The following is a 20,150-nucleotide window of genomic DNA, read 5'->3' as shown; positions in this document are numbered from 1 at the left end:
ATAAGAACTATTTTATAGTTATTAAGACAAACTTGTAATAAAATGAGCCACGCCATGAGAAAACCAACATAGTGCATTTGCGACCAGCATGGATCCAGACCAGCCTGCACATCTACACAGTCTGGTCAGGATCCATGCTATTCGCTTTTATAGCCTATTGCAATTAGAGAAACTGTTAGTGAACAGTTTGGATCCTACCCAGACTGCACAGATGGATCCATGCTGGTAACAAACGCACTATGTTGGTTTTCTCATGGTGCGGCTCAAATGCAATTTGTGGTAGTAAGGAAAAAATCCTATGTCTGTTGGTCACTAAAGTTCAGTCCAAGCCGCAGCCATAACACACATACTTTATCTGGCTTAACACTTTTTAAAAACATCACAAAATCATCTTTTAACACCTAGTGAAGCAAACCAAAATAAAAGGGACCTATGCCATTTAGTTTTGAAATACGATAAAGTATTATCATGTTATACTAACAGTTTACAGAACCACATTTAATCTAGTGTTTAAATAGGGACGACATTAAACAATAGTAAGGTGAACTAAGCTACTAACAGAATTAAGAGAATTAACAGTTTCAATTTCCTTCTTGTTTTAATTATAGGAAAATATTTTCTGACAGTGTAAAAATAAATTTTAGATTTTAACAATCAACAAGACTTCATCAAATTTCAATTGGTGTTGTATTTTCAAACATCCTACAATCAAAAGCATGTGTGCAATTATATGTACTAGTTTTAACAAAATGAAACATTAAAACGTGTCACTGTGTGTGTATATGTAAGCATGCATGCATTAACAGAAATAAAATAAATCTGGCTCCTTTTTGATAAGATACACAACACAATGAAAGCAAGATTGTGCTTTCTGTACACCTGAATACACACATCAACTTAAAACTAATAAAATCTACACCTCTGTCATAACGTTTCTAGAAAGTACACAGGAATTTTTATGCAAAAGTAAACACCTTCCCCAAGTTTTTGGGCCAATGACAACCCAGTCTTTATGACAATATTAGTGGGAATTTCTTAAAATTTATGGTTCATTTACAGTGAATGAATTTCCAGTGCACTTATATGTATTTCAAAACACACCTAAATGTATTTCATATGCATATGAAAACTACTGAACTGAGTGGGATATCCCAGCTTTCTATCTATAGTTCTGTTTCTTTGATCTATAACAAGCTCCATATCTACCCTATGTTTAGACTTAGGTAAAACTGCCTGTAAAGTTAAATGGTTTATCTTTTTCCATTTTATTTCACAGATAGAATCAAATAAAAGCTCTCCCACAGCCCGTCTAAATCAATAGTTACAAAAATAAGTGCATTTAATGTACATGACACTTATACGATTACACATACAAAATGTAAAGATTTTATACAAACCGATTTTGAAGTTGGAGACATCTGATCGCCATACTAAAATAAGATAAAACATTCTCAGGTAACTTCATTTTTTTTGTTCTATTTGTGTTTTTATGATTTTATAAATGTATACAATTGACAATAGGTCCCTTTTATTTTGGCATTTATAAATATTGGTGACCATATATCACTCACCTGACGCAAATGAGTATGCTACCTACCGCCAATCTCAGTAATTTTGATACTTCGAGGGTTCAACGCAATAAGGGCGTATCTACATACAATAATCATATGTAGATATGCTCTTATTGCGTTGAACCCTCGACTTGTCAGATATATTAAACATATGTACATGATCAATTTACATTAACTGGATATGATGAATTATTGTTTTGTAGTACAAATTGAATATCAATGTAGAAATTAATGTTTAGCAGAAAGAGATGTCCTTTGTAACATGCAGAGTATGAGGAGGTACATGAACTACTTTGAAAATGATTGTGCTGAAACAATTAGTTGACACAGAGCTATGATCTGAACATGTCTGGTAGTGAAGTGCTCCACAATAAAGATCTATCCCAGAATGCTTCTGACCAAGTTTGGTTAAATTGGATTGAGCGGTTTATGAGAATATGTTATTTGAAGCAAAATTGTGATCAACATCCAGCGATCCTAAAAGCTCAAAGTGAGTATTACTTGCTCAGGTGAGCTAAAAATTCATGCCTGGAATAGTAGTTTTCACTCAATTTTATTAATGAAAATGTTTCGTTTAAATGCAAGGGATGCCAGTGCATTCAGTGCAACGGAAATGCAATCTAGAATTGTAATTTTCGACTTCTATCTCCGTACACTTTAGATGAGGTGTACAAGAGAAAATTTCTATGTACTGGGCAAAATCGGCCAAAAGTCCGGAAAATATCCCCTACACTATCAACAGCTGTGAAAAAAAGAGAGAAGAAAATGACAGCTCATTAGAAAAGAGACAGTTGTAAAATGATATATCATTTTAATAGTACATGACATGACTAGCACATCAGTAACAAAAATAATGCCAGACTATTCCCTCCCACGTCTACTGCCCAGGAAGTGAAATCAATTTAGGTTTCTGTCTATGAACTGGGAGTAAAAATAGTCTATCCAAGAGACTTTGAATTTAAATTAGCACTCTTTCCGGAAAACTTACCAACACTTCTTTAAAATGCAGCATTTAATTCGTTTGTTTTGTGTTAAGCGCCGTTTTTCAACAGTATTTCAGTTATGTAATGGTTGGGCATCACGTAATTAACATCTGGATTAAATAAATTGTTTCAAATAAATCAAATACTTTCCTCAATATTTCTTTTTATAGTTCAGGCTTTCAAGCGCTATTTGGCAAAAAATTAGGGCTATTTTTGCAAAAAATAAGGGCTAAATGCCCATAGGGCAACATGTCAAGCCCGTCCTTTTATATATTGTTGCTTTTCGCGGAAGCACCATTCTAGAACAAATGTGTCTCCAACATAAGTTTTTGATATACAGGTATGAAACGGTGGACACTGGTGCCTTTATTTGTTTAAATATTGAGGTACTGGAGGGGTACTTCTCTCAATTGGGCGGGGGGATCTCCCCTTGAAAATTTTGAAATACAGGTATGAAATAGTGGGTGCTGGTGTATTTTTTGTTCTAAATTTTGAGTGAGGCATAGGAGGGTGTAGCCCCCTAATTTTAGGAAGGTAAGGAGGCTGCCACCCTAATGCAAAAATTTTAAGTACAGGTATAAAATGCTGGATTGTAGTGCATGTTTTGGTCTAAATTTTGGTGTGTGGGAGAGGGTATCCCTGTAGTTTTAGGAGGGTAAGGAGACTCTCCTCTGGAAATGTTTTGAAATGTAGATATGAAATGGTGGCCTCTGGTGAATTTCTTATATAAATTTTGAGGTACTGAAGAGGTAATCCCCTCATTGGTGGCCCCCACTCCCTGGAAAAATTTGAAATAGAGGAATGGAATGGTGGCCTCTGGTGCATTTTTGGGCCTAATTTTGAGAAAATATTTATTCTTTGCCAAAATAGTTGAGAGCAACTTTGATGAGCCAACTGGGGGCACAGGCTTCCTGGGCCCAGCCATGGATCCAAGCCTGATCACTCAATGAAGTAAATCTATGTTTCATGAAGCTGTAGCCTAGGAACTCATGGAAACTGATAGAAGCAACCTCTGAAAATGAATCTTAAAGAATATAAACTTCAATAAATTAATTGGATCATTATATGCATGACTTTGTGCAAAAACAAATTTAACTTCAGACAGATATTACAAAAAATTAGGGACTATCTAAAAAAAATAAGGGCTTTTTTAGGCATTTGGCCCTTTTTGAGCATTTTTTTTAGGAATTTTAGGGAGACCTAAAAAAAATTAGGAATTTTTAGGAATTTTAGGGCCACTTGAAAGCCTGATAGTTGCAACTGGGTTTCAAGTTACACCAGCGCAATTAAGTCAATATGGACATTTTCTGGCTTTCTTCGAGGAAGACATCAGGTGTTCCTTATTGTAACACAGAACCAATAAATGGGGTTGCAGATGGGGAAACTTCCAAACAGAAAGAAGACTTACCTCCTCTCTCGGAGCATCCCTTTCATTATCACCTTCTATTTTCACTCTCACAACACCAGATTTATCAACAATATCTTGAATATTTTTCCCATTCTTTCCTATAACTTTAGCTGAAACAAACAAATCATTATCACATCTAATACACAGTTCTTAACAACAATCATCTTACAAAATGTGGAAATCTTGTTGATTTCTTTTTTTTGTATTTGTTGGGTTTAACGTCACACCAACACAATTATAGGTCTTATGGCAACTTTTCAGCTATGATGGTAGAGGAACACCTCAACGTGCCCCTCTGTGCATTATTTTATCACAAGCAGACAATTAGGTAGAACCATCAATCTTCCATAAGCCAGATGGATGGCTTCCTCACATGAACAATTCAGCGTCCCAAGTGAGGCTCGACCCCACGTCGATGATACAGTCAGTGGCCTTAACCATAGAGGCCCCCCCCTCCCCAAATCTTATTGGCATATTATTGTTTGCCAAAGTAGAATTTTGATGTTTTCTCCAACCATCATTTGATGGTGGAGGCAGACACCCATGTACCTGTCAGGCATTATTTCAAGTAAGCATGGGTGCACAGGTAGAATAATCAACTCTACCCCAAGTCAACTTTATGGATTTTGAACAAGAAGAATTACGACGCTGAGCTCCAACTGCAGCTCAGACCCACACTTTTACAGATTTTTAAACTCAAAGAAAACCTTACAAATAGAACAGGGAGTCCTCAATGTTTTATATAACAATAATACTCTGCATACTTATATGGTACATACCTACAAGTTCCCTAGGTACTTGAAATGTATCTTCAGCATATTCTAGCATGGCACGAGCTTTCTTGCAGGCTTCTTCTGACTGAAAATGTTTTCAGAATGTATATTATTTTTATTTGCAACAAGAAATATACTTTCACCAGAGTTTTGTCATATTACATATTATATAGGACTACTGTGTATTGCTTTAGACCAAACAGTTCAACAAAAAAGTATCTTCTATAGTGCACTCTCTGTAAAATTTAGATGCAATTAAATTTTCATACTTCTGTTTTCTAAGTGAATAAGTATGTGTATTCATAGTAGGCATTATACTGTAATGTACAAATTAACTGTTACCTACCTCACCATGAACTTTAAAAGTACATGTACTTTCATTCAATTCAATACCAGTCACGCCCTCAATTCTCCGTGCTTGCATAATATTTGCTCCATGTGTACCTATAGCAAGACCCATCAGGGAGTCTTCAACACTGAACTCTTCCACGTGACCACTCTTGATTTTTGTACTCTGAAAAAATATTGTTTCTTTGCTTTTTGACACTGCTGTAACATCATACAGCAGTGTCTTTGTTATGTAATGACAGACACTTAAACAACAATGTTTCTACAAGACTAGAAATTTGTTCTTGACAAATTGTTGACAACTTCACAACATGAGCCGTGCCATGGGAAAACCAACATAGTGGCTTTGCGACCAGCATGGATCCAGACCAGCCTGCACATCCGCGCAGTCTGGTCAGGACCCATACTGTTCGCTAACACTTTCTCTAATACCAATAGGCTTTGAAAGTGAACAGCATGGATCCAGCCCAGACTGCGTGGATGCGCAGGCTGGTCTGGATCCATGCTGGTCGCAAAGCCACTATGTTGGTTTTCTCATGGTGTGGCTCACATGTATCAGGAGAGCAGGACAAAAAAACTTCAGTCAAATCATCACCCTCTACCTCTAGAGAAAATCTTAACCACCTAACCATTTCCTTTATTTAAATATTATTTGTTTTGTTTAGTTGGGTTTTGTAGGTCATAGTTTGACTTCTAGCTTTTTAGATGCTTTAGGTAAACTTGACCTGCCCATCCTTTTTAACTTTTACGGACACCTTGGTGGATTGGAATCATCCGCCTTCAACAAGCCAGCTGGATGGCTTACCCATAGGACAACATGAGCTGGGCTCAAACCCATAGTAGTGAGAGGTAAAATGTTTTGTCAGCAACCTTAACTACTCGACTATGGAAGCACCATTATTCAAAACTAAACATAATGAGTAATCATCTATGATCTAAGAAACTTCCTCTGCCAAATAATGTACACCGTGTTTGGAACTCAAGATCACCAAATATATTTACTGATTGATACTGAATCACAAAAATCATTTTGTATAGAAATAACAGCTAGTGCTTTAAGATACATTTGTGCAGATCACCTCATAGGTTGTGTAAGCAGGAAAAGTACAGTGAAGGAATCCAAGAACAAACTCTGCCTGTAGTCTTCTAAATACACACATTTAAGAATTTACCAACAGTATGGGGTTTCTCTAAGTTAAGGCTGTTCAGAATCATTATAAAGAACTATCCTTTTTTTAATTACGTATTGTCTGATCTGCCATTTCATAACGTAAGATTTCCTTGTTTTCTCCTTGAATATAAGACAATACTGTTCATATTTTACTTTATTTTGAAGATAAAATTAGGAATCTTTTTTATTTTCTATATGTCTCTATTAGTTTTAAATCTTCCTCAGAAATTGATTTTGACAGGGTAGTTTCCTAAAAATTATTTCAATTATTAAAAATTTTCATAGGCTAAAATTTTATGCAGAGGAAACACATGTTTGGCCGTTACACTGACATTATATAGTAATCTTAACCTTTAGCCTGCTGGCGGTTAGTTGTTCTGCCTGTGCGACCAGTGTTGACCAAGATCAGCCTGCACATCCATGCAGGCTGATAATGGTCTAAACTGTTGAACATTCCTTCAAATAATAAATGGTATAGCCCAAATTTTATGATAGACCAGCCCATTTTAGAAATTTAGCAAGGTAAAGGTTAAGAATGATATATTTGGATCTTGCAATATTGCATATATCAGTGAAATTCATGATTTAGTGAAACAAACTGAACGTAAAATATCTATAATAGTAACAATGAATATTAACCTTTCCTGTAGTGTTAACTAGAACAGTCACAGGAGTGACTCATACCCCTACCATACGGTCTTGTCACAGAAGAATGGCAACCATAAGGAATCTTAAAAATAGTTTGGAGTACTTCATCCTGGGCTTCCACATATAAGTAATACTAGTATAATACTAGTATAGTAATACAAGTAAATATATTAAATCTCTAATATTAGAGATACACTAAAAGTGAATACAAAAAAAGTGTCTTACCGACCCATGTTACCACAGAAAAATGTTTTTACTTTTTACATAGGACTTATAATAAAAAAGTTAGAAAAATACCTAAAATACTGAAAATCTAAAAATAGGATTTCTAAAAATAGACTAATTCCTGGAATTTAAGGATAAGAAACTCAGTACAAAAGTTAAACAAGAGGACCATGATGGTCCTGAATCGCTCACCTCTATCCACATGACCCAGTTTTGAGTATGACGTTGTTTTTTCTATTATTTGACATAGTGACCTAGTTTTTGAGCTCATGTGACCCAGTTTTGAACTTGACCTAGATATTATCAAGATAAAAATTCTGACCAATTTTCATGAAGATCCATTGAAAAATATGGTCTCTAGAGAGGTCAAAAGATTTTAATATTTTAGACCTACTGACCTAGTTTTTGACCGCAGTTGACCCAGTTTCAAACTTGACCTAGATATCATCAAGATGAACATTCAGACCAACTTTCATACAGATCCCATGAAAAGTATGGCCTCTAGAGAGGTCACAAGGTTTTTTTATTATTTGACCTACTGACCTAGTTTTTTATGGCACGTGACCCAGTTTCAAACTTGACCTAGATATCATCAAGGTGAACATTCTGACCAATTTTTATGGAGATCACTTCACAAGTATGGTCTCTAGAGAGGTCACAAGGTTTTTCTATTTTTAGACCTACTGACCTAGTTTTTGATCGCACATGACCCTGTTTCGAATTTGACCTAGATATCATCAAGATGAACATTCAGACTAATTTTCATACAGATCCCATGAAAAATATGGCCTTTAGAGAGGTCAAAAGGTTTTTCTATTATTTGACCTACTGACCTAGTTTTTGACGGCACCTGACCCACTTTCAAATTTGACCTAGATAACATCAAGATGAACATTCAGACCAACTTTCATACAGATCCCATGAAAAATATGGCCTTTAGAGAGGTCACAAGGTTTTTCTATTATTTGACCTACTGACCTATTTTTTGATCGCACGTGACCCACTTTCAAACTTGACCTAGATATCATCAAGGTGAACATTCTGACTAACTTTCATGAAGATCTCATGAAATATATGGCCTCTAGAGAGGTCACAAGGTTTTTCTATTTTTAGACCTACTGACCTAGTTTTTGACCGCACATGACCCAGTTTCGAATTTGACCTAGATATCATCAAGGTGAACATTCAGACCAAATTTCATACAGATCCCATGAAAAATATGGCCTCTAGAGAGGTCACAAGGTTTTTCTATTATTTGACCTACTGACCTAGTTTTTGAAGGCACGTGACCCACTTTGTAACTTGACCTAGATATTATCAAGGTGAACAATCTAACCAATTTTCATGAAGATCTTGTGAAATATATGGCCTCTAGAGAGGTCACAAGGTTTTTCTATTTTTAGACCTACTGACCTAGTTTTTGAAGGCACGTGACCCAGTTTTGAACTTAACCTAGATATCATCAAGGTGAACATTCTGACCAAGTTTCATGAAGATCTTGTGAAATATATGGCCTCTAGAGAGGTCACAAGGTTTTTCTATTTTTAGACCTACTGACCTAGTTTTTGATGGCACGTGACCCAGTTTCGAACTTGACCTAGATATCATCAAGATGAACATTCTGACCAACTTTCATAAAGATCCCATGAAAAATGTAACCTCTAGAGTGGTTACAAGCAAAGTTTACGGACGCACGCACGCACGGACAGACGGACGGACGGACACCGCGCGATCACAAAAGCTCACCTTGTCACTTTGTGACAGGTGAGCTAAAAAAGGTTACTTCCCTTTGGCTCTAAACCATTCAGAATGAGATATAGTGAAAATACATCCAAATTAACCTTAAATTCTAGGTAAAAGGGGACACAATTCAAGAAAAATTAGTGTCAGAGTTATGCACCTTGTGTCACATGATGTTGGTGATGAGGTGGAACATCTATTTTAAGTCTGGATCAAATCCATTCAGTAGTAACTGAGATATAGTGAAAATACATCAAAATTAACCTTAAATTCTAAGTAAAAAGGGGCATAATTCATGAAAAATTGGTGTCAGAGTTATGCACCTTGTGTCACATGATGTGGGTGATGAGGTGGAACATCTATTTTAAGTTTGAATCAAATCCATTTTGTAATAATTGAGATATAGTGAAAATACAACAAAATTAACCTTAAATTCTAAGTAAAAGGGGACATAATTCATGAAAACTTGGTGTCAAGAGTTATGCACCTTGTGTCACATGATGTGGGTGATAAGGTGGAACATGTATTTTAAGTCTGAATCAAATCCATTTGGTAATAACTGAGATATAGTGAAAATACAACAAAATTAACCTTAAATTCTAAGTAAAAGGGGACATAATTCATGACAGCTTGGTGTCAGAGTTATGCACCTTGTGTCACATGATGTGGGCACATGATGTGGGTGATGAGGTGGAACATCTATTTTAAGTTTGAATCAAATCCATTTAGTAATAACTGAGATATAGTGAAAATACAACAAAATTAACCTTAAATTCTAAGTAAAAGGGGACATAATTCATGAAAACTTGGTGTCAAGAGTTATGCACCTTGTGTCACATGATGTGGGTGATAAGGTGGAACATGTATTTTAAGTTTGAATCAAATCCATTTGGTAATAACTGAGATAATAGATTTCGGGACACGACGGGACGCGACAAAACTGCCTCCTATATACCCCCCTCAAACAAGTTTGGTGGGGGTATAATAAAAGATTAAATGTTAACACTTAGCCACAAAATCTGTTAAAGTCACATATACTTTCATGTTATGAGATGTCTATATGAGAAGACTTCTGTTTCAATCGCTATCAATTTTAACCTTTAGCCTGCTGGCGGCAGATGATTCTGCCTTTGCGACCAGTGCAGACCAAGATCAGCCTGCACATCCATGCAGTCTGATCATGGTCTGCACTGTTTGCTATTCAGTCAGTAAATTTTCAGTGCAAACCCCTTTGAATAATAAATGGTATGGTCCAAATTGAAAGATGGACCAGTCCATTATAGAAATACAGCAGGGTAAGGGTTAATAGCTAACTATTTGAACCATCTTGTAACATTCAGAAATTTACAATCTGGAGATATGTTTTATTACAATGTTCTGACCATGTTTTTAATAACCAAACTATCTTGAGCACTCAATATAAGTGTAAAGTGTATGTCTGTACTAAAACAATGATGAGCATGATTAATAAATGGAACAAAAATAACTGGAATGTAACTTTAAAGTCAAATCAAGCTACCTGGGTAGGTCTTACTACCTACTGTCTAATGCCGTAAATTTCTCAAATTTTTAGACAAAGCATTGTATTTCCTGGTCAAAATATGGTTAATTCACAAATGTTAAGTATCGTTTTAGTAACAAATACAAAACAGTATATAGCTAGTGATACAAAATAATCATTGCAGCTAACAGCTGCCATCTTTCGCCGATTATGAAAAGTAGAAAAAGAGGGTCATAATGACCCTGGATCGCTCACCTGAGTAATATGAGCTAAATATTTCAAATGTCAAACTGATGACAAAATATTAAGAAAGTCAGTAGGTCACATTCATGGTCAATGAAATTCAGTTTTATGATTGGTATGCAAAACAAGAAAGTAGGTCAGTAGGTCAAGGTCACAGTCAAGTGACATCATATTACTTGGGGTCATCAGGTAATAATAATTAAACAGTCTTAGAAATAGGATCAAATGATATTTTAAGTATTTTTTCGTTTATAACTCGCATAATAACTAAGTGACCCCAGGGCGGGGCCTCTTTTAACCCCAGGGGCATAATTTGAACAATTTTGGTAGAGGACTACTAGACAATGCATCATTACAAATATCAAAAGCCTAGGATGTATGGTTTCAGACAAGAAGATTTTTAAAGTTTTTTCCTATATAAGTCTATATAAAACTTGGGACCCACAGGGCAGGGCCTCTTTTCATCCCAGTGGTACAATTTTGGTTGAGGACCATAAGACAATGCTACAAACCAAATATCAAAGGTCTAAGTGTTGTGTTTTCAGACAAGAAGATTTTTAAACTTTTTTCCCTATATAAGTCAATGTAAAACTCGGGACCCAGGGGGTGGGGCCATATTTGACCCTAGTGGGATAATTTGAACAATCTTGGTAGAGGACCACTAGATGATGCTACATACCAAATATCAAAGCCCTAGGCCTTGTGGTTTTGTACAAGAAGATTTTCAAAGTTTTCCCTATATAAGTCTATATAAACCATGTGACCCCCGGGGCGGGGCCATATTTGACCCTAGGGGGATAATTTGAACAATTTTGGTAGAGGACCACTAGATGATGCTACACACCAGACATTGAGCGGTCACAAAAGCTCACCATGAGCCTTTGGCTCAGGTGAGCTAGAAAGAATGTCCTCCCAGTATAACCACTATTTTCAAAGCAAGGAAGAAGAAATTCTGATTTAATATAAGCTGATAAAAAAGCTTTGAAGAATACGCTGCATTTGGAAATAGATGGCAGAAGCAGGGCAGTGTGAACTGTCTTTACAAACCTGATACACGTTCAATTCCTAAAACATATGTGTAATTCTTATCTAAACAATGAATTTGCGAACAGTCCTTGAGTTTCTATAACACATCAAACAAGAGCACCGCCTTGCGGGTGCTGACGCTCATCTGATTTTTTTGTATAATAGAAATATTGTCCTACCCATGATTTTCTAAGTCTAAAAAGGGCCATCATTCTTGCAAAAAGCAGGATAGAGTTATGTTTCTTGATGTACAGTGTCCACTTATGATGGTGAAAAACTGTTGCAAGTTTTAAATCAATAGCTTTGATAGTTTATGAGAAAAGTATACTTAAACATAATACTCAACCAAGAAAATGATTTTCTAAGTCCAAAAGGGGCAATAATTATTGCAAAAAGCAGGATGGAGTTATGTTGCTTGCTGTACAGGGTCAGCTTATGATGGTGAACAAGTGTTGCAAGTTTCAAAGCAATAGCTTTGATAGTTTAAGAGAAAAAGTTCACCTAAACATAAAACTTAACTAAGAAATCTGATATTTTCTAAGTCCAAAAGGGGCCATAAATCTTGCAAAAAGCAGAATGGAGTTATGTTTCTTGATGTACAGGGTCAGCTTATGATGGTGAACAAGTGTTGCAAGTTTTAAAGCGAAAGCTTTGATAGTTTAGGATAAAAGCTGACCTAAACATAAAACTTAACCAAGAAAACTGATTTTCTAAGTCCAAAAATGGCAATAATTCTTGCAAAAAGCAAGATGGAGTTATGTTTCTTGATGTACATGGTCTGCTTATGATGGTAAACAAGTATTCCAAGTTTCAAAGCAATAGCTTTGATAGTTTAGGAGAAAAGTTGACCTAAACATAAAACTTAACCAAGAAATCTGATATTTTCTAAGTACAAAAGGGGCCATAAATCTTGCAAAAAGCAAGATGGAGTTATGTTTCTTGCTATACAGCGTCAGCTTATGATGGTGAACAAGTATTCCAAGTTTCAAAGCAATAGCTTTGATAGTTTAGGAGAAAAGCTGACCTAAACATAAAACTTAACCAGGCAACGCCAACGCCGACGCCGACGCCGACAACCGCTCAAGTGATGACAATAACTCATCATTTTTTTTCAAAAAATCAGATGAGCTAAAAATAGTATTAAGACCAAACAAGATATTGCAGGATTTACTGCAAAAACTCGTGTATTTACGTTATAGATTTCTTTTCACACTAAGGTCACATGGTCAAAATATACTACATCTTTGTATAGTGTTCCATTTGGACCATCAATATTTCTATTTCTGAACTCCATATCTCGAAAGTATTCATGGAACTACCATGATGAAAGTTCAAATCATGACGGTGAAAATCAAAATCCCGATGGTGAAAAGGTGCTAATATGGTGATGAAAGTCAAAAGCCCGAAACCAGGATGATGAAAACACAATGTCATTTCGCGTTTTCACCATCGTGGTTTCGTGTTTTCATCATCATGGTTTCGACTTTCGTCATCATTAGTTTCAACTTTCACAATGGTGAAAAGGTGAAAATAATATGGTGAAAGTCGAAATCCCAAAACCAGGCTGATGAATATACGATATCATTTCGCACTTTCACCATTGTGGTTTCATGTTTTCATCATCGTGGTTTCGACTTTCACCATCATGTTTTCGATGATGAAAGTTGAAAGCATGCTGATTACAGTCAAAAGTACACTGGTGAAAGTCGAAAACATGATGATGAAAACACAAAACCAGGATGGTGAAAACGTGAAATGATATTACGTTTTCATCATCGTCATTTCATGATTTCGACTATCACCTTTATGATTTTATGCTTTCTCCATCATGATTTCGACTTTTTTCAACTTTCATCATCTTAGTTTTGTGACCTCTGCTTTCAAGGCATGGGGTTCAGAAATGAAAATCTCGCTGGTCCAAATGGAACACAGTACCTTTGTCACAGAGAAAATACTTATGTGAAGACACTGAAGAACAGCACTAGTTTTAGTGAATTTATGGTATGGTTATTTACTATACTAAAAGCCTAACCACAATCTGCCATGAATACATTAAGAGCAAGCTAAAGTCTTGATATATTGCTAATCTTAGAATACTGTCTCTAATATTTAGCAAAACAATTATTCACCGAAGAAATCAAGCAAATTATTGCATTGTAGCATTTTAAGGCACACCACTGACTCATACAGCTTGTTGTCGCAACTAATTTTTACTGGTCATTTTGCTACATAAAAACATCAAACCACAGTTCAATTTTACCACAAAGAGACACATCTAACACAAAATACCTGCCAATTTAATTAATAAATTTCATTTTAACATTGATGTGCAATATATGTTTGTTTCAAAACTTCCTCGTCTAAACAAAAAATAAGGTTTACATTAAAAGAAAGTAATATATTATAAACACCAGTGGTTAGTTATTTCACATGGGACTTTAATTTACCTGTAATTTTTTTACAGCTTCTTCTGTTCGCTGTCGCAGCATACTTTTTTGACGTAAATTTCTAATATGCATATCTCCCATCATGGAAGCCCTATGTATCACAGCAGAACTGGTGGACTGAAAAAAATATATTAAAATTGTTATTTGTTTTAAGTTGACAAGAAAATACTGATTGTCACCCTAGTGCATTTCACTACTTTTTTGCACCAAGATGATGTATCATTTCTTTAATAGATTTTAGATTACATGGAAATCATATCTTTTTTCTTTATCCGACTTCTTCACAGAGGAATTCCAAACTTAAGTCATGCAACCAGTGGCATCTGTTTTGCTGTTTAAGAACAACAGGACTGGCTCTCTTAAACACTATATCTGGCAAGAACAGGCACCTGAACATCTAGAATGTGAGAGTTCCTTAACTGCTGGAATATTTCATATTTACCAAAGTGTTAGTAAAAAACACGCAGTGAAGAGGTAACATGTACTGAATCATGTCAGTATTTTCACTGAGTGACAAGAAACAACAACAAGAGCTGTCCGCAAGACAGCACGCTCGACTTTTCTCAGTGGTTGACTCTGAATAAGAGCTTTGCCAGTAAAAAGAGCATAACTCTTTCAAAATTCTAATCAGAATTATGAGGATTGTTTCTTATGGTGTAGCCTTTGATAGCAAATAAATATTTTAAGTTTCAAGTCAATAGCTTAGAAAGTAACAGAGATATTGGATGTTATATAAAACTTTAACCAAAAAATTCTAAGTTAACAAGGGGCATAACTCTGTCAAAATTCAAATCAGAGTTACGGGGATTGTTTCTACTGATGTAGACTGTGATAGTAAATAACTATTTCAAGTTTCAAGTCAGTCAAAAGCTTTGATAGTAACAGAGATATTTGGCTTTATCAAAAACCTTAACCAAAAAATTCTAAGTTAAAAAGGGGCATAAATCTGTCAGAATTTAAATCAGAGTTATGGGGATTATTTCTCCTGGTGTAGACTGTGATAGCAAATGATTATTTTAGGTTTCAAGCCAATAGCTCTGATAGTAACAGAGATATTTGACTTTATCAAAAACTTTAACCAATGGCAACGCTGGGGCGAGTGCAATAGCTCTACATTTTCTCCTAAAAGTCGAGCTAAAAATAATTGTTCAATAAAATATATGTAATTGTATGACAATTTTATGCATTTGGATGTGCAAAGGTAACAACAATATTGCTGTACAAACAATTCAAACCTTCAAGGCTGACATACAATTACCTAAATAGGTCACTAAATGATCTTGGCATAATAAAAAATCTTGCCAAAACATTGTAATGCATGCTTGTGATGAAGTTCATCAAAATTCCTGACTTCAAGACTGTTTCTAATATATTAGCCCTCTTACATATTGACAGAAACCTGTATGCAAAGTATGACAGTAGTTCAACAGCATCATTTCAAATGTCACAGCAGACAATTTATCTGCAGTTTCTTCATACTTATTGGCAAGCAAGGTAATTACTCAGGAGCTTGAGCTTGAATAATATCTTCATTCTAGTCTATATATTAAAAAGTAATACTTTGTGTGGCAATAAATGTTTGCAGAGAAATAAACACTACTTCTCAACAGGTATGTTATTTTTGACAAAATCACCTTCAACATGTCTTATCTTAGGTTACTACGTAGAAACTGATTTCCATGATGATTGGATATAGTGCAGAATTTGACAGGTAACACACATTCTATCAAGTTCATTAAGGCAGAGCTTGGGTATGAACATTAAACCAGTTCTCTGTAGCTTATTTTAACTCAGGCCATCCTTAAAAAATTGTTTGTTTGCAGTAACGCGACCCAGAATTTTTAGTGTGAGTAGTTAGGTAGGGATTTTTTTTTTTTTTTGTATGCTAATTGTACAACACCTGTATTTTCTTTTGTAACCCTCTGGTTTATACACCTTCTGGGTACTAACACTTCTCTGTAGAATGCTAACTTGATTGTAACATATCTGCAAGGGTGGTAGTTTTCACAAAGTATGAATACTAATATTACTAGTAATATCACCTTTTTAATAACAGTAAAAACAACAGACAGCCTGACACCAGTTAGAAACAGAGCTTATTATCTCCATATGAACGTAAAAATTTAAGATTATCAATATATTAAACAAAAATAATTGGCCAGACCTTCTGAATGTCTTTGCACTGGCTAGGGTAATAAAAAAACATTACATTCCTTAGGATTCAGCATTGAAGTACATAGCAAAATCTTCGATATTTTAATACCCTGTAGACCTGAGTCTGATTACTAGCACCGCACTCTTTCAAAGCCTATGTATCATGTAATTTTAAGACAATACTTAATTGCTTTACATTGTTTACTCAGGGCTTAAGCTATGTTAATATTTTAGGGAGAAGTCATTTTTTCCTCAGCTAAAATTATGGAGAAGTGGAGAGATTTTAGAGAGAGGTGGAGTGATTTTAGGGAAACGCTGAAAGATTTTTAATAGCGCAATGACATGAAAGTTGAAAATGGAACTAAATATACTTATCAATGTAAAAATAATTTCTTATCCTTGTGAATCTAATGTGATTAAACTGCCAATTAAAGTTTTTTTCACTCTTGCAATGATTGCCTTAACCAAGAAAAGCCTAATCTGAATATGAATACAATTAAAACAAGAGGACCATGATGGTCCTGAATCACTCACCTCTTCCCACATGACCCAGTTTTGAGTATGACGTCATTATTTGACATAGTGACCTAGTTTTTGAGCTCATGTGACCCAGTTTTGAACTTGACCTAGATATTATCAAGATAAAAGTTCTGACCAATTTTCATGAAGATCCATTGAAAAATATGGTCTCTACAGAGGTCACAAGGTTTTTCTATTATTTGACCTATTGACCTAGTTTTCGAAGGTATGTGACCCTGTTTTGAACTTGACCTAGATATCATCAAGGTGAACATTCTCGCTAATTTTCATGAAGATCTCATGAAAAATATGGCCTCTAGAGAGGTCACAAGGTTTTTCTATTATTATACCTACTGGCCTAGTTTTTGACCGCACATGACCCAGTTTCGAAACTGACCTAGATATCATCAAGGTGAACATTCTGATCAATTTTCATGAAGATCCATTGAAAAATATGGCCTCTAGAGAGGTCACAAGGTTTTTCTATTTTTAGACCTACTGACCTAGTTTTTGACCGCAGTTGACCCAGTTTCAAACTTGAACTAGATATCATCAAGATGAACATTCAGACCAACTTTCATACAGATCCCATGAAAAGTATGGCCTCTAGAGAGGTCACAAGGTTTTTTTTATTATTTGACCTACTGACCTAGTTTTTTAAGGCACGTGACCCAGTTTCAAACTTGACCTAGATATCATCAAGGTGAACATTCTGACCAATTTTAATGGAGATCCATTCACAAGTATGGCCTCTAGAGAGGTCACAAGGTTTTTCTATTTTTAGACCTGCTGACCTAGTTTTTGACGGCACATGACCCTGTTTCGAACTTGACCTAGATATCATCAAGATAAACATTTAGACCAATTTTCATACAGATCCCATGAAAAATATGGCCTTTAGAGAGGTCACAAGGTTTTTCTATTATTTGACCTACTGACTTAGTTTTTGAAGGCATGTGATCCACTTTCGAATTTGACCTAGATATCATCAAGATGAACATTCAGACCAACTTTCATGAAGATCCCATGAAAAATATGGCCTCTAGAGAGGTCACAAGGTTTTTCTATTTTTAGACCTACTGACCTAGTTTTTGACCACACGTCACCCAGTTTCGAACTTGACCTAGATATCATCAAGATGAACATTCAGACCAACTTTCATACAGATCCCATGAAAAATATGGCCTTTAGAGAGGTCACAAGGTTTTTCTATTATTTGACCTACTGACCTAGTTTTTGAAGGCACGTGACCCAGTTTCGAACTTGACCTAGATATCATCAAGGTGAACGTTCTGACCAATTTTCATGAAGATCTTGTGAAATATATAGCCTCTAGAGAGGTCACAAGGTTTTTCTATTTTTAGACCTGCTGACCTAGTTTATAATGGCACGTGACCCAGTTTCGAACTTGACCTAGATATCATCAAGATGAACATTAAGACCAACTTTCATACAGATCCCATGAAAAATATGGCCTCTAGAGAGGTCACAAGGTTTTTCTATTTTTAGACCTACTGACCTAGTTTTTGATGGCACGTGACCCAGTTTCGAACTTGACCTAGATATCATCAAGGTGAACATTCAGACCAACTTTCATGAAGATCTTGTGAAATATATGGCCTCTAGAGAGGTCACAAGATTTTTCTATTATTTGACCTACTGACCTAGTTTTTGACGGCACGTGACCCAGTTTCGAACTTGACCTAGATATCATCAAGGTGAACATTCTGACCAATTTTCATGAAGATCTTGTGAAATATATGGCCTCTAGAGAGGTCACAAGGTTTTTCTATTTTTAGACCTACTGACCTAGTTTTTGAAGGCACGTGACCCCGTTTCGAACCTGACCTAGATATCATCAAGATGAACATTCTGACCAACTTTCATAAAGATCCAATGAAAAATGTGACCTCTAGAGTGGTCACAAGCAAAAGTTTACGGACGGACACACGGACGCACGCATGGACGGACGACGGACACCGCGCGATCACAAAAGCTCACCTTGTCACTTTGTGACAGGTGAGATAAAAAGCTAGGTTAATTCCATATCAGCAAAAATAAATCAAGCTTCCAGTGCTAATGCACTCAAAGTCAAAACACAAAAATCAATAAAAGCATTTCACAGTCACTTCTTGAATTAAATACATGTCAATAGCAGTGACATCACTATGACATCACACATAATACACATCTTCTTTGATCCGCTAGTGTCTTCTTTGATCTGCTACTGTCGGCACAGATTAAAAGAAACAGCTGTCAAACAGATTTAACCCAGTTTCTGATGGCAGGTGTCAAAAATTTGCATGAATTTCAGTTACATTATTTAAGTCACAGAAAGTTTCAGTAATAATAACTGCTAATAAATGTTTCTAAAGTCTGGGTTTTGAAAAATAGGAAAAAGTGGACCCATGGAAATTTAATTTCAGGCAAATAGGAAAATCTAGAATCTAAACTTATACAAATACAAATAGTTACCCAAAAGAAATAACGGAACAGGAAAGAATAAAAACATGGCACCGATAAAAAAAAAAAATTGCAAGTTTTGGGTAAAAAATTGTTTGAGTCGCGGCGATTTTCGTGAGTCGGTCGCGTTACCGCAAACAAACAATTTTTTAAGGATGGCCTCATAATGAATACTTCAAGCTTAAATGACACATTTTGCGTCTGCTTTCTTGAAAACTAAAGTTATACAAGTGTGACTTGAAACCATACTCTGAATGCTTCCCTGTCATTGGTCAGTTTCAAATTTCAGCTCAGAATCAGCCAATAAAATGCTGGCAATTTCGAGACTTGTTTACAAATTTAGCTTTACGACCTTGGAATTCTGCATCATACAAAGAGACATTAAAGTCATTACCTCTGGATTTAGCAGCCATCATGTTGATACCTGCTAGATATATTTACAACATACTGTAAAAGCAGAAATTTTCGCAAGGGTTTAAATTTTACTATATCCGCTAGGCCCTACATATTGCGAAAATTAAACATCGCATAAATATTCACCATTAGTTTTATTTAAATTCAAGTAGGATACCATTTTTACAATTTCGCGCATTTTAAACCTCACGAACATACTGAAAGTTTCAAATTCTCAAAACTTTGACCCAGCGAAAATATGTGCTTTAACAGTAACAGACTTACTAAAATGATTAAAGCTGACTGCTCCGCACTAAATATAATACAAGCACCACCAACGTGTTTCTTAAATTCTACATGGGACTGTTCATCTGCACATCTGAAAAGTAGAAACATTTTTGTTTTGCTTTTGTTGAGTTCTGTCTTTTTTAACTTATTTATTTTATTTTAGTACTTTTGTACTTAATTTGGCAATCAAGAGATCTCTGGTTCAATCCCGGTACAGGAAATACCTCAGAAGTACTCAACAGTCTTCCA

The 20,150-nt window shown here is 35.5% G+C and overlaps 1 protein-coding gene across 5 annotated transcripts in view; it reads right to left on the bottom strand.

Moving 5' to 3' along the window:
* The window catches only part of LOC123554302 (RNA-binding protein FXR1-like), a 68,808-nt gene that overhangs the window by 15,862 nt on the left and 32,796 nt on the right, over window positions 1–20,150 (bottom strand). For 2 of the 5 annotated variants that reach the window (XM_045344360.2, XM_045344355.2), the window contains exons 6-12: window positions 19,899–19,992; window positions 14,085–14,201; window positions 11,659–11,676; window positions 5,082–5,249; window positions 4,742–4,820; window positions 3,963–4,072; window positions 1,398–1,430 (exon numbers count right to left, since the gene is read on the bottom strand). In XM_045344360.2, coding sequence (XP_045200295.1) covers window positions 1,398–1,430; window positions 3,963–4,072; window positions 4,742–4,820; window positions 5,082–5,249; window positions 11,659–11,676; window positions 14,085–14,201; window positions 19,899–19,992 — 619 coding nt within the window. The remainder of the gene's footprint in view (window positions 1–1,397; window positions 1,431–3,962; window positions 4,073–4,741; window positions 4,821–5,081; window positions 5,250–11,658; window positions 11,677–14,084; window positions 14,202–19,898; window positions 19,993–20,150) is intronic. The other 3 variants (XM_045344358.2, XM_045344357.2, XM_045344359.2) reach the window with 3 other exon arrangements.

Source organism: Mercenaria mercenaria, chromosome 7 (genome assembly GCF_021730395.1).
Source record: "Mercenaria mercenaria strain notata chromosome 7, MADL_Memer_1, whole genome shotgun sequence".
Lineage (NCBI taxonomy): Eukaryota > Metazoa > Mollusca > Bivalvia > Venerida > Veneridae > Mercenaria > Mercenaria mercenaria.
Note: the sequence above shows the minus strand (reverse complement) of the source record. Positions and strands in the feature narration are given on the sequence as shown.